At 37.9% G+C, this 16,167-nt stretch overlaps 1 protein-coding gene across 1 annotated transcript; it reads left to right on the top strand.

Annotated features, from left to right (window-relative positions):
- The first annotated feature begins 3,686 nt into the window (after positions 1–3,686).
- On the top strand, positions 3,687–9,565 carry LOC107657656 (40S ribosomal protein S19-like). The gene is made up of 6 exons (XM_016445815.1): positions 3,687–3,779; positions 4,409–4,485; positions 4,605–4,705; positions 8,310–8,493; positions 8,595–8,649; positions 9,508–9,565. The coding sequence occupies exons 1-6, from the start codon at positions 3,747–3,749 to the stop codon at positions 9,532–9,534; spliced, it is 477 nt and encodes a 158-aa protein (XP_016301301.1). The 5' UTR covers positions 3,687–3,746; the 3' UTR covers positions 9,535–9,565.
- The last annotated feature ends 6,602 nt before the right edge of the window (positions 9,566–16,167 follow it).

Raw genomic sequence — 16,167 nt, 5'->3', positions numbered from 1 at the left:
CAATGCTGTCACGCGCTCCGTGGGTCTCAAGTGTGCTGATGGACAGAGCGAACATATAATAATAAACAGTTTTTACCACAACTTCTCCCTTTAGTACAGTGTGTGCTTATCAATTTAAATGTGTGAGCAAAATTGCCTATTCCATATGGCCAGTTCAAAGGGCAGCCTCGCCACCATAAATATAGGCTACATCAGTTTCATTCAGGAACACATAAAGACTCAGCTCACATATACACTTTTAGATATGCACAGTCTGAGACAGACACACACCAGCACCGATTTGCGCAAGCCAGGTCTCTAAAGTAAACAGATATGGCAAGAATGATTGGGTAGAAAGAAGAATGAAGGGGAGATGAAGAGCTTATCTGTTTGGGAGTTTAGGTGTTGATGCACATGAACTAATTCAGTTCTCAGCAGGGTATGAAATGATAGATTTCTACCAAGGTTCAATAAAGCAGCTTCATTGCTTTTCTTTAAGCAAAAAAAAAAAAAAAGTTGTACTAATACACAACATGACCTTCACAAGACAGTCTTGAGGTTAGGAAAGTATTCTGGACCTCCTGTTGTTTTGAATATAAGGGCACACTATTGGTGCTGGGGGTCAAAATTACCCCCTTTGGTTTCCATGCAATTTGCCAAAAATCAACTCTATGAAAAACACTCACGTCATGTTAAAATGTATAACCTCTGTTACAGCTTGTCAGAGACAAAGAATATAAAATATGAACTCCTGTTGTTAAAAAATAGTCCCTTTGTGTTAGTGGTGAATTTGACCCACATACTTGTAGACCAACTAATAGTAGTGACTATTTGCACCGTAGTGTGCAAATAATAACTAACATTATTTGTACTAATTATAAATAGTATTTATTTCTGCCTTACTGTTTTGTCTGGTTCACAAACCCTTGTGAGGGAAAAATGGGTTTCTCACTTACTTTCAATGCTGCAACAGACTTGTAATAGGGAGCCAGAAAACTAACAACCAAAAACATAATTTTACAGATTGTTGACTGTGAAACTCAAATAGATGAAGAAATAGAAGATTCAGAGGACTGAATGAAGAGTCTGAATAAAGTGAATAAAGAAGACTGAAGTGATTGAAGATTCTTTGAATAACCTTCAAGTCTTAAATGTCTAAAGTTTTGATGTATTTTATGTTTTAGTCTTTGACAAGCTACGGTAAAGGTTTTTTACCCGACTCTTTGCTGTTTTTCAGTAGATTTTTGTAAATTGCATAGAAACCAATGGGGGTCAGTTTGACCTCTAACACAATCGTTGTCACCAAAATGTATACAGCCTTTCCGAAACACATTTATGTGTCAAAAGTTTGCATGTACATTCATGGCCCTAAATAAGAAAAAGTCACATGATGAAAAAATAAATAGTTTAACCCAGAGGTCGTCAATCCTGCTCCTGTGAACCCAATGTCCTGCAGAGTTTAGTTTCAGCCAATCAAACACACATATAAAGCAGCTAATCAAGCTCTTCAGGATCACTTGAAAATACACAGGCAGGTTGAAAATAAACTTTGCAGCACAGTGGGTTCCCAGGAGCAGGGTTGAAGACCTCTGATTTAACCAGTGTTTTAAACAGTTTAAATATCAAATGTGGGTCACTGACCCCCAGCACAATATGCCTTTTGATGACATGTTTCAATGGTTATTAACATAGTAAATCTATTTTATTTTATATTATCCTTTAAAAAATAGCGTACATTTATAACACTATGCTTTGTGTTTTCTTACCTTGACATTAAGAAAATGGGTTGCTGTTTGTTTCTAAAACAACAGCTAAGGAAGTGACAGAGAGAAAATTTGACATCTTTCTTCTGATGAATGTAATCTATCTCTATTTTTTGCTCTCTTTAGGAAAGTCACAGAAATGTTATTGTGGATTTTGTCTTTTGCTATTAAAGCAAATGGGAACTCAAAAATTACATTACAAGTTTACCCGACTATGACAACTTCTGTTTCTGAGAACCCTGGAAATATGAAAAGTGTCCATATGGAGGGCTATATCAGGGGTGTTCAAACCTGTTCCTGGGGGGCCACTGTCCTGCAAAGTTTAGCCACATCCCTAATTAAGCACACCTGAACTAGCTAATAGCAAACTAACTGACTAAACTTCCAGGCAGGTGTATTGAAGTCATTCTCTGCAGGACATCAGCCCTCCAGGAGCAGGATTAGACACTCTTGGTCTAAAGCTGGGGTGCCCAATCCTGTGTGTTTGATCAGGGTTGGAGCTGAACTTTGCAGGGAGGTAGATCTCCTGGAACAGGATTGGGCACCCATGGTCTAAAGTGATGGATGCAGTGGTGGGCATACTGTGAATTGATCAGTGTCCCACCTGCATGCAGGCTGCAGCTAATAGACATGGCAAAAGGTGTGTGGAAGTCATATACACGCTTATATGTGGTTAATATGTGGTTATTTTTAATGAGTATTAAAAATAATGGTATGGTTTAAATAATGGTTATTTATGGCATTTATTGTTCCCTGAAGAATCCATGATCCATTGCACAGAAGCTTCTTAAGATGATTAAAAATGGCTTTGACAAAAAATTTCACCATTTCACAAAAATGTTTTACTTTGAAGAACTGTTCACTGAAAAATTCTTTGTGAAACCCAAAATGGTTCTTCTACTAATAATGGTTCTTTATTGGCATTGATGGTTCCATGAAGAACATTCATGGAACCACATAAGGTTCTTTATAGTGGAAAAAGCTTCTACCTCACTGCATGAAATCATACACATAAAAAAGCAAAAAAAGCAAAAAACAAACAAACCTTAATTGGTCTGTTGAAAATCATAGGCATTTGTTTAGCTCTCACTATACCTGAAATGAGAAACTTCCTTCAGAAACAGCTGGGAAAAAATTACAGACTTACATGCACTCACATGTATTTTGATAATGAAAACCACTCTAATACTAACTTTAGTTTGTTCAAAAATAGCTGAACTTTGGAACCCATGCGTTTCTTGTTGCTATAGCCATCATCACTATATCTTTTCACCATACGCTGAATATCAATGCCCTTCACTTCCAAAGCTTTGCAGTGTGCATGTGGCCAAAGTGTTAATCCATAACCACAAGATTTAGTACAATGACTGGTCCACAAAGAACAGTTCAGTTGAATCACAACCTAAAATTAACTCATATTAGCCAATATTAGGACATATTAGCCAATTGTGGATCAAATTTGCCAAATTGAACTCACTTCATAAGAACATGAGTGTGTTGTCAAGGACCTAATTATACCAATATACAGTTACGTGCTTATATAAAGAAGAATTCTTTATATAATAGCCTATATTAAGAATTCTTCTCTGGGTCAACCTCCTGCTTTAAACAGTTGCTACTGTTTTTGCTGGCTAATGGCATACTTGCCATCACTGCGATTTACTCTCTCTGTTATAGACCATTTATATTGATAAAAAAAATGTTTTAGTAATTTGTCTCAAATGACTATTTAAACGTAGCTACTTTGTCTGAACTTCCTTAAATGAAAAACAAAGCTTAATGTTTTATTTATGTGTGCCTAAGTGAACACAAATTATACTAAACTGCATAACTGTTAAATGTACATAATAGTTATTATATTTTTGTTCACAAAACAATCTGGCAAAGTTTTTACATTTGGCATAATACTTCGTGAAGCTGAACAGAACTCCATCGCTGTAGCTTGTTCAAATCTCGCGATAACAAACGCGACTCGCCCCTGTTAACACGCATAGGAAACCCTGCATGTCCCTCTTCTTTTTGCTGTCCACAAGCAAGGTAAATCATACTCCGTAGCTTTCTAGGTTATAAAGTAACTTATGAGAATTGTTTGCTACGATTTCGCTCCTACAATCAACTTATTATGTATCAGTACTCATACTAACACCGGACTGTCAATAAAATGATACAGAAATGCATAGTTTTTTGACAATTAAAAATGAGATCGCATGCTATGAATTCCCGGTGTTCAATGGCAGCGCCCATGCAGCCGCATTGAGGCCTGCTGTACTCGACATGTGTCCCTTTACCTAGCTGCAAAAAGAGGCGTTATTAGTAGTAATTACAATAAATTGTTGCATGATCTAAAACGCTAGTCTTATATTTTGTTGCTTAGTCACTAGAATTTGGTGGTATGGTATGTTTTTCCGCGTCAGAATAAACGCGGTCGTTAGCCGCGTTGCTAACACGATGCCTCTGAACATCCAATTACGCAAAAAAGAAAACCCGTAATATTTGGACTTTTAACAATAAGGCAATAATATTGTTTTTTGCATTTTACGCTGCCTCTAGGCTTCCTCAAATATAACTTATGTTAGCTAGCTAAACGTTTTATATGTGACTTGCTGTTGTTAGAAAGAACTGTAAAATACCTGTATGTGACTTTAATTTAAAATGACGGTTTTCAGATGCCAGGCGGTGGTGTAACCGTGAAAGACGTCAACCAGCAGGAGTTTGTCCGCGCGCTGGCAGCCTTCCTCAAGAAGTCAGTTAAACTTTTGTGTTCAATGATTATATTCTTATTTTTATAAGCTTGTGACACCTTAATAAAGTAGTTTTGGCTGTGTGTACTGAAGCTCATTTTGAACCCTGGTGTTTTGACAGGTCGGGGAAGCTAAAGGTGCCAGACTGGGTTGACATTGTTAAGCTGGCCAAGCATAAAGAGCTGGCTCCCTGCGATGAGAACTGGTTTTACATCAGAGCTGGTGAGTGTGATGTGTGTTTTATAAAAGCTCATGGATGTGCACGAAACTAAGATTTTCATGCATTGCACTTTGTGCAAATCCATCCAAGCAGAACCACTCATACTGTAGAACTAGGATGCTGGCTGTGCATCTGTTAACTTGAGCCATGCACCACACTTATGCTTTCTGCTGGGTGTGTGCAATATATTTATATCAGGAAATCATGTGTAATTATGTGCATCTGTCAAGAAGCTAGTGATATTATGACTTGTATTCAGTATTTCTTTATGGAATACAGTCTATGGAATAGGTCCCCATTTTGGTCCCAGTTTTGTTGCATAAAATTGAATTATCTTGCAAATATTTCAGTGTTTCCCACAGGATTTTGTGAGACTGTGGTGGGTGGACCTCAGTTCGTCTAGGGGGGGGTCCGGGAAGCCCCCCGGAAGAAAATTTTGTACATTTTAAAGTAGGGGTGCTCCGATTGATCTGCTACCGATCACTATCGGCCGATAATCACGTTGGGATGATCGATCGGCGGTCTCTAAAAAGGCCGATCTCAAAAAACCGATCTCAAGCTGATGACGCTGCCGTGAGAGGTTTGGCACGACATGCAGCGGCACCGTCTCAGTCTCTGTTAGGCGCGGGTGAAATAATTATAATACTGAAGGTGAGGTACTTTTTTCATTAAATAACTTATAAAGTAATTTGAAAACCTTGTGCGAGACGTAATTTCACAAACAGCGTGAGTGAATCACCGCGCGCACTCTCTCTTTCGCTCTCAAAATACGCAGTTGGCTTCAAATCACCACACAGTGCAGTGGAAACGCAAACCGTGCCGAGCTGAACCGTACCATACTGAGCCGAGCCGAGTCGTACCACGCAGTGGAAAAGCGCCATAAGGGGAATTCCCCCCATTTTCAAAAATGAAATTCAGGCCCTGAATAAATGTCTAAAAATCCTGATTGGAGTATCAATATAAATAGTTATAAATTATAAAAAAGGCTTTAAAAGATCGGTATCGGCAGATACTGCTTTCTGTGATCTGCGATCGGTGATCGGCCTCAAAAACCCTGATCGGAGCACAATTCATCTATCTGGGCCACTTTGAGAGTTCAATATTAAGAGCTCCAACACGGGTTCAGTGTGCAAACTAAACAAAGAAAACAGCTGGTGAATTGACTTATGCTTGTTTAAAGGGGACTCAATCCTCTTTTTAGTTAAAATACTATAGTGTCTCAGTCTAAATTACACTCACTGATGAATTTGGAAGCCAAACAAATTAGAATATAATAATAATTTTATATTACTATTCCTATGACAGTAATAGCCATATATTGTAAAATAATTGCATTGTAAAAAAATAAAGAGTATTTCACAGGTATATAATTTTATCTTACTCTACAGTAGGGAAATTACAATACTTTTGTCCTAATTTCTACACATGCAAGCAGGGCCTAAAACTATAATTTTTTTGCCACATCTGCCAATGGCTGGTGACTTGAGAAAATTTCGGCCACAAATATTTTTTTCCTGGCCATGAAACAGTTTTTGCAGTTGCTGCTACTACAAGTAAACACATTTAATAATTAAAAAAAAATGCTGTTTGAAATTAGAACCAACCACTGCACGATGCAAACATACAACACACATATAGCATGAACAGTTTTTTTTTTATTTAAATGTAATTGTATCATTTCAACATTTGAAGCAAATACAGAATGGTCTGACTTTAGCTTTGTGAAATTATGCTAAACCTAAATAAAACAAAAACAGCAGACAGGCTGAATTTCACTCTCTGACAGCAGGTGGTGGTTATGGAACAGAGGGAAAAATGCCATTGAAAGTCAGTTCCCTTCAAAAATACATTCATATAAACCCCATCCCAATATTCATTGGGGAAATATGCAGCGAAATAGATCTTTGTAATGAATATTAAAGGGATATTTTACCTAAAAATGAAAATTATAGTTTACACAACTTCATGTCGTTTCAAACCTCTGTATGACTTTTATTTATTGTTTTCCTTGTGTAACTATATATATTTGGAAGAATGTTGGTTACCAAACAGCTTCAGTTCCCATTGACTTAAATGTATTCATTTTTTGACGTTATTATGGAAGTCAATGGGAACCAAAACTGTTTTGGTTACCAAAATTCTTCAAAATATCCACCAAATGTTCCTGTCGACTAAGGACGTTTACATTCATATATTGTTATGGTGCATTTTGGCCAATAAATGCATTTAACCACTCAAATGAGTGTTTTTCGTATGCAGATTTTAGCAGTAAGATTGAGCAAAAACATGTTTAGCTTGCTCTCTAGTATGCACGAGCGTGGTTACAACTTTTGTTTTGTGATCTATTTGAATGCTTTGTGCTTTAAGCAAAAAAGTTACATTTAAAGACACTAAACTGTCATTATTTGAAAAAATGATGACAGTTTAGTGTCTTTACATGTTTGCTCTGAGAATCTGGTGCCATTATTGATGACCTTGTCCTGTTAATGTATCATAGAGGTCTGCACGGGCTTTAAACTGAAGCCTATACCCGAGATCGTCTGACCCGGCCCGACCTGAGCGGCACAGTTACATTTAGAGCCCGAACCCGAAATCTTTTTTTCTTTTTCCTCAACGAATAATTTAAACAATTTAAAAAAAAAAAAATGCTGTATTTCACGATTGCATGCAATGGTCAGTAAACAAATACATGTAAAGAAACAGAATCATTAAGGTTTGGACAGATCACAAGGCAAAAGAAAAAACACTTACCAGTTATGAACGTTTATGAACATCAGGTGCAGCGGTCACATAAATTCTGCCCAGTTTTTGAATGGTTGTATAGGCTACGACAAGACGATAATTCTTCGTGCAAATTATGGTCATTTTCGTCAGTTAAGGCTCGTTAGCATTCGGCCTGCTTTAAATCAGACACAGAGATGCAGTGCGGTAAGATCGCATTTATTTGAATTAATTAATTATATCATTTATTTGAATTAGCGAGAGAGAGAGTGAGGGATGAAAGTTGCGTGTGTGAACCTGCGTCTGCGCGCCTCTCTCTACAAGCAATGAGGCTTAGTTACTTCAAAAACAGTGATTTTACCCCCCTCATTGCAGAGAAATATAAAGTTGCGAGTCAGTAGCCTGTCGAAGCTATTTTACTAATAAAAGTTTCCGTGCTGTGTTGTCGCTGTCGTGTGCACTGTGTGTGCGTGTGTCTATGAAAGCAGCGTAGCCTACTGCATATATAAACCCGAGCCCAACCCGAAGCTATTCATTAAACATTTATCTCGAACCCAAACTGAAAGTATTTCGGGACCCGTCGGGTAGCAGACCTCTAATGTATCCGCAGTTTCTTGTGTGATGAGAAACTGATTAAACTTTCTTTCTTGAAACAAAGTTCCCACTTGACACACTGTGTAAAATTAAGAGCTGAGTTTGTGTAGTTAGTAACTGATATTACAGATTTTATGCCATGTGTGCTGTATTTTTGCTGCGAGTTAAGTTTGAACAGACTTGCCTTGGTTCTTTTAGAAGGAAAGCTGAAGTGTTTCTTGGCATGCTGCATCCTGTTGTCCTCCACTGCCCTGAAGGAATCTGTTCTCCTGACCCTCTCTGTCCTCTCAGCCTCCACAGTGCGTCACCTGTATCTGCGTGGAGGTGTTGGTGTGGGCTCTATGACCAAGATCTATGGCGGGCGTAAGAGGAATGGCGTGTGCCCCTCTCACTTCAGTGTGGGCTCCAAAAATGTTGCCCGTAAAGTGCTCCAGGCCCTCGAGGGACTCAAGATGGTGGAGAAAAACCCCAATGGGTGAGTTGCCTGTAGGCTGCTTTTGACTATATGTGATCTGTATTATTGCAGGTGGTGTTATTTTGGAATTCAACTAACTCTCAATTGTTGCCGTTTTCCAGTGGGCGTAGACTGACCCCTCAGGGCACCAGAGACCTGGACAGAATTGCTGGGCAGGTAAGAAGTGTTATCGGATTACTGTATTTGTGAACTTGAGCATTTGTAACATCGATTTTTGTAAAAATCGGATTTAAGGTGCTATTGATTTAGTCTCCAAGTCAGGCTTCTAAAGTTAGTCAGATACCATACAACAGATGGTGGTTCTCAGATTTGATAATTCTGTTCACCTTAGTTGTGTAATCAAATTTCAAAGGAATTAAAACGATGTTGCTGCACAATGCAGCGTGACTAAGAGCAGATTCAGGTACTGAATGTAATTAACTTATTTTCACTTATTAAAAGGCCTCATGGTTAGTTTTTGACTGCAGCAGCTTTGATTTAATACGCAGACACAGTGCTATCTTCAAAAAGGAAATGCATGCACATCTCCTCCAAAGCCTTCACTTGCTTTTCGCCCCTCTGCTGGTCCTCCGCTTTCCCTGCGAGCTACCGCTGTGCGCCAATCCGATGCTGGAGGAAATAAACAAGCCGATTGAATTTCATGCTCGCTGGGCTGCCGTATGGCAGCATTTTATTCTGCCTGATCCCCTTAATGAGCTGAATTCAGATGAGTTAACGTGATTTTCTTGTGTTGTGCTTGCCTTGGCTGTGTCGTCTGCACTGACTCTTTCCAGAGCACTGTTGATATGCTTGGCTTCTCATTGGTGGCATGAGCAGAAACGGTGTCGGGAGTAGAAACGAATGTTGCTTCTAATCTCCTGGCTAAGATCACGTCCAGGACCTGAAAGGCTCCTGAATGTTTCCCCACTGTTAATTTCTTGAGGATTTTGGGCTGACAGTGCGGGGAATAACCAGACTGATGTGATTGATTTGTCTCTCTTAATCCTGATTTTTTTTGTTTGTGCTCTATTGCAGGTTTCCGCTGCAAGCAAGAAATCTTGAAGTGTAAAATAAACTTTTGTGAGAAATCAAACTCTGTGTCTTTGTCTCGTTTAATGTTTTTGTGGATGTCTTTCCTTCAGGGACACAAGCTAAAAATAAATGCTTTAATGTTCCTAAAGCCATTGGCTTAATGTTCTGTAATTTTTCCCCTCCCCTTCCCATATTTTAACTTGATGTGCTTTTATTTTTTTCAATTCTGGGTCTTTGAGTGATATTTTACATCAATTCAGTCTCCGGTGCTTCAGGCAAATTTCTTGCATCATCATCTTAGACTCTGATGGCTGGATTTGTATCAGTTCTTGGCAAGGATGCTGATTGATTTACTCATTAAGACAAGTGTCTTTATTTCCCTGCTGCTAGCTTTGGCAGAGGAATTTGGAGCAGCGAGTGGATAAATGCAGGCAAGTCAAACAGCTGTGTATTGAGATGAACTACTATTGTTGCATGGTAACAGTGCGGTCATGTGGGCTATACACGATAAATGACATACCTTCAAAACAGAAAATGATACACGTTTGTTCGCGCGCCGGTGTCTGCAGTGAGGATGTTCCACGTTTGATTTGTATTTGAGTGCTGTTTTGTGTTTACTGCACTGTGTTTGCTTGACACACTGTGTTCAGATGTTCCCTGGGAAACAAAGCTGTGCTATTCTCTGTCTCCACAATGCAGCCACGCCAGTTTATCTATGACCGTGTGTACACAGAATCTCCCTTCTTCAGAATCAGTCATCGCATAACTAACGATATTTAACATTTTTCATCTCTCTCTCTCTCTCTCTCTCTCTCTCTCTCTTCAACTCGCCAGCTGTTCTGGAGCACCTGAAGCCCTCCCTCTCTCCGTCTCTACCCTGTAATTTGGAAGAAAGAGAGAAAGATAAACATGTCTTTGAGTGATAGAGGAGAATGTCAAGAATGCTGGCTGAGAAGGTGTTGCTGTTTGTTCACTCGCTACTGTCTGAACGCGGCTAGGCCTCCAACGATGCCGCAGACGTCAACTCTGAGCCCCTGCTGCCTTTACGTTACGTTTAACCTTTTCAGTGCATTGTTTTCATAATGGAACCTGTGGGTGAATATAAGATATTAAAACTATAATTACTGCAATTATGAAATTAGATAAATAAGTTATAGTGCTCTCAAGTAATATGACATGCCTGTTTAATAGTGGGAAAACGTAATCATGTGCGAGCTCCATCGTTACGGTAGTGTGGTCTTTTATTTTTCACAGCAGATGTGTTGATTTGAAGGATTTCTGGACCGCGCGCTGTTTCCTCAAAAATAACCTGGATCTGTTGAGCAGCAAATACTCCAGCATGGTCTTGTCAGTCATCTCTCCTTATTCTCGAGTCTCGACATGTGATCAGTCAAATCAGACTCCTGCAGCTCTTGTTGGATGCAGGGTTGCCAAGTCAGAAGTCCGTTTTTTCCACAAAATTGGGCTACTTTTAAACAATTGCCATGGGTTGATTTTCCCAAATGGGTTAAAGGTTTGAAATATTGCATAAGTTACATTTGACTGAAATGCTTATATTGTAACATTTTGCATTCTACCTATAATAAAAAGTTCATGGACTTCTACATTAACTGTTCCCTCCTGGTGGAATGACCTGCCCAACTCAATCCAAGCAGTCCTTAATATTTTCAAGAAACGGCTGAAATCACATCTCTTTCATCTTTATTTGACCCTAGCACCCTCTGTTCTAATGCTACTTCTAATTTTATCTCCGATTTTTTTTATTAAAAAACTTGACCTCTAACATTTGCACTCTCTATTTCTATTCTAACTACTTGTTTTATTTATAAAGAAAGAAGAGCCTCTAACACTAGCATTCTCTATTCTTTCTACTTATTTTCTTTTTATTTATTATAAATAATGACCTAACACTTGCATTATCTATTCTTTTTCTGTTCTATTGACTTGTTTTATTTTGAATTAAAAATGGCCCTCTAACACTAGCATTCCCTATTTTTTCTATTCTGTCTATTTGTATTATTTTTATTTATTATAAAAACAAAATAAGCAAACAAAAAATACTTGCTACTTATACTGTTAGGCGAAGCCCCGCCCCTGTCCCCGCCCTCTACTGTCCTCTTTTTGAAAAACTAAAATATGGTCATCCTAATTAAGATATAATCGAATGTTCCTGTTAAACGAAGCTTTTGTTCGGTTTTGTGTATGAGCTGTCCAAAATCCATTCACACAGAGCTCTTCCATTTCACACACTGCTGAAGTGTGGGTAAATATTGTTTTCCTCTGTCTTAACCATTGCTAATCTAATCTTACCGTCCGTTAGCTCAAGCAAAAATGAATGTCTTATTGTAGAAAGAAAGCAAACGAATTTAATAGAAACACTCACAAAACTCATTATGTAAACACTTTCAATACTATAGCATTTCCTCTGGGGCCTGAATCATGAGGCTAGCTGAACAAACTTGGGGTTAAAGGGTTGGTTTCAAGTTGACAAAACCAAACCAATCCATACCGGCTTTGTTGGTATCTTGACACTGATCATCAGCTTTCAGCTGAGTCCTTAATCTGGAGTTATGAATGACTGTAGAGTGCATGCACATAACAGTGTGACATCAGTAGCGAACAGTAAATCACATACCTGAAACCGTAAAACTGCAATTTACTTTTATAGTGTAAGTGCAATTCACTGTTCTGTTTTAAAGAGATTATATTGAAAAATATGACGAATTTACACAGCAAAAAGAAAAAAAAGAGTTATAGTGCATAGTGTTATTATGGCTATAGTGCAAGTGAAGCAAGCTAACATATGAAAAAAAGAGTTATAGTGCATAGTGTTATTATGGCTATAGTGCAAGTGAAGCAAGCTAACATACAGAGTTGATAATAGCCTATAGGTGACTCACAGCGACTAAGATTTATAAATTGAGTCTTATTTAATTCTGTCTCTCTAACCATCTGTCGTTCTATCTGTATGTGTCGGCTGGAGGAGTGTTTTGAGAACAAAGTTCTCAGATATTACAAATGGCAGAAATTTGCTGTTAAAAATTTGGCGAACAATGGTAAACGTGACCAGGTGCAATCACCTTAGCGTAATTTCGCGGACAAAAAAGTTTCTGTTGTCTAGTCAAAATTGTTGTGATGTATGAAGTATAATTCACACAGAGGTCACTTTCAAACCAAGTTTTCTGCCGGTTAACGCGGGCAATTCAATTACATGACTGGCCGAAAATTGGTCACGCAGATACTATTATAATGACTGGTTTTCACTCACAAAAAATTGCCTCATTGGACTGCATCATTACAAGAACTGCAACTTGTAATGTGTATCGAGACTGTGCATTCTTTTCCAATCCTCAGCTCGTAATCTTGCTTTTTTTAAACGCAAGAGTGCATTCTGTTTCTCTCTCTCAGACTGTTGCTGACACTCACAGCTTCTGCTTGGCGTCTTTGTTAATCTACCCATCATGCTCTGTTTGTGTTTGGGGCAGGTGGTGTTGTAAGTCCTGGTGCTTTTGTCTATTCATCTTCTGTGTGTGTGCAAATGTGGCTGTGATTTCTCCCTGTGTGTGTGGCACAGCCTCAGGGCAGACAAGCCTGTGTTGTCTTTACTCAACAGGCGCATGGTACGGCCTTCTCCCTTGGACATAACACCTGTTTTGAGGGCAAAAGGCAAGCAGTGAACAGATGCAGGTTAGAAACACTGTGTTTGACTGTCTGTTTGGCACTTGATCTGGGTTCATACGTTTGCCAGACATAGTCAAACACCTGTCAAAGAATAGACCATAGTTTAAAGAAAAACTATTAGGAAGAAACAAAGTAGGGCTGGCAGTTTAACAAGTTAATTTAGTATGATTAGTCAAAAAATAGGAATAAAAAAAATTGGATAGAAATAAAAATGATTAGGAATAATTAAGTAATATGAAATATACGTAAATATTATTTTACTTATTTTGAACTATTTTTTTTATTAAATATTAAAACTAGAATTTTATTGCAATAATTGAAAATAAATAGACATTTATTCAAGACTCACATGTATACTCTATAAAAAGGAATTTTCTTACCATCAGAACAATTAAGTACCACTGAATTTTACAGTCTTTTGTTGCTTTATAAAGACTGGTACTCAGAAGTAAAGAATCGATTGTTCTATTGATACCCATAGTTTTATAACAGTAAGAAAAAAACAAACCTGCATAGTTTGGTAAAATATTTTTGAACTTGTTAAGTGTTTATCTACCCTTCCTTAAAAAAACATTTAAGAATAGGTTGTATTTGTGTTGTATCTTTCTAGTTTCTTCTTGCCATGGTCACCTTTATAAGGTACTATATCCTCTGTTTTTTATTGTGAAAAGTGCTGAACAAATGTGAATTGAATTGAAAATGTTTCTCTTCAGGTCTATACATATAATATGTAATATATATTGCTCAAGAAGATTATGTTTCAGTAAAAGTTTCTTTTGTTTTGGCATAATATAAATCCAGACAATACAAATCAAATGTACTTAATTTTGCATAAATGTTGCCTTTGTGAGACCGTACTGTTTGTCTCACACATGGGTCTCAATACATATAAATATATACCTTTCTTTGTTTCAGCAAGTGGATGCCTTGAAAGAGATTATCGTATTAGCGGATCCTTGGCATGAAGTTTAAAAACTCCCGAGACAGAAAACAGACACACATTCATAAAGGTGAGGCTGAATGAGATAACTATGTAAACATCTAGATAAATCCTATACAAAGTGAATTCTATATATTAAGGTGTGAAGTGACACCCAGTATGTGTTTTTGCAATGTGCTGTTATCAGAAACATCTACATTCTGAGGGATAATCTGTTCCCGCCCACCCATATACCCAACAGTCACACGCAAGCTTGTTTGGGGTTTGTAGGATCCGTCTCTGTCTTTGCTCTTAAACAAGTTTTTCTGATCTAATCACACAAACCGATAACCAGACAGTTCTCTTATTTCCGTCGTATTTCTCTCACCTGTGCCGGCCCCCCTCAGTGGCTACCAGCACTTCACCTCTCTTTCAACTCAAATCACTGTTCACTGTAAGCTCTCAGCTGCTCTGATCCCTCCTGAGTATGTGTGGTCTTATCTTAACAGCGTCTGACCCAGAGTTCTGCTCTCATTTACTCCTATCAGCCCATTCCTCTCCCATTCACTTGTGCAGCCAATGCACATCCAACATCCCACTCCTCTGTGCAGGAATATGAATTTTGCAACATCCCGGTATTAAATATTTACTCGAACAGTGTCTGGAGAAATGTGAACATAAGCCATGCGCATACCTGCAGTTATTTATTAAGTCTCGTATGACAGTCCAGATCCCTGCAGTTGGTGAGAGCAGCCAGAACAGACACGCATGAGTTAGGATTATTAGAGCGGATGAACTCTCTAGAAAGATAGGAATGGATTATTTATGGATGCTGTAATGGTCAGTGCTGATGGTGTGATAGTTCTTCTCCAGCTTTAGCAATGTGTTGAATGGAATAACACATTTCTTTGACTTGGGGCAAAGTTCTCCCATTTTTTCTCCCTCCGTGCCCCTTCAGAGTTCAGGCATGCTGTTGTAAAGTAGGAGTGCCTGATAACTGGGTGGATGCAGTGCTGAGGGTTTGTACATGAAGTATGTGTGCAGGCCACATTCTCGATCTGATGGCTAAATCCCCCTCCCTCCAACTCGAGAAAACTGTATTATTGTAGTGGTTGACCGATGCAGGTTTTTACATGGCATTTGGCCCTTATAGGGGTAGTTTATCAACTTACAAATACAACTTACACATGCAAATGTTTTGATTTATTTAAAACACAAAAGATTTTAAAATCGAGACTGTGCCTTATCCATTTGACAAGCTTTGTCAGTAGATTTTGCAACTGATACAATAAATTACTACTACTACTACTACTACTGCTACAAAAAAAATGAAGGCAATTCGATTCATTTGGTGGCCGTCTTGGTGATGCCCCTGGAGATGAATTTCCAAAATGTAGCTGTGGTTGCCAGAATAATTTTGTAAAAAATACAGAAAAACTGTAAATTGTACAGTATAAAACTGTAATTTACAAACAAGAAAATTTGAATGTAAACCAGTAACTTCAACAATGCACACTGCTATTAAAATCTGTCTTGTACCTTTAACATACTGACAACCACCATAATAATGCAGGTGGTAAAAGAGAAAGCCACATGAAGAATCAAAGCTCATCACAAGTAGCTTCGCCACAAGCAGAAGTATATACTAATATATAGAAGGTGCACAGAGTCATTCATGCAAACACAAAACACCATCATGGTAACACACATGATACTTAAATAATGCATTCAACTTTCATTAAACATCAGAAGATGTAACATAAAGCCCAAATATACATAACTAATAACAAAAACCATTAAAAAAACATGATTATTTAAACAAAATACTTTCAAATGTGGAGTGTCATGCAGGGAATTCTGGGAATGACAGTTTACAGTTTTTGACTGTAAATTATACATTGATTTGTTATTTTTACTTCTAAAAACTGTAAAATTAACAGCATTTTACTGTAAAATTACATGAAATGTCTGGTTAGATATTTTACAGTTTTTCCCTGTATATAGTACGGGAACTTACTGTTAACCTATTAACAGTTTTTTTCCGTAGCGTTTTTACAAAATTT

This window comes from Sinocyclocheilus anshuiensis, unplaced genomic scaffold (assembly GCF_001515605.1).
Source record: "Sinocyclocheilus anshuiensis isolate Anshui unplaced genomic scaffold, SAMN03320099.WGS_v1.1 scaffold43, whole genome shotgun sequence".
Classification (NCBI taxonomy): domain Eukaryota; kingdom Metazoa; phylum Chordata; class Actinopteri; order Cypriniformes; family Cyprinidae; genus Sinocyclocheilus; species Sinocyclocheilus anshuiensis.
This window is presented reverse-complemented; position numbering and strand designations above follow the sequence as displayed.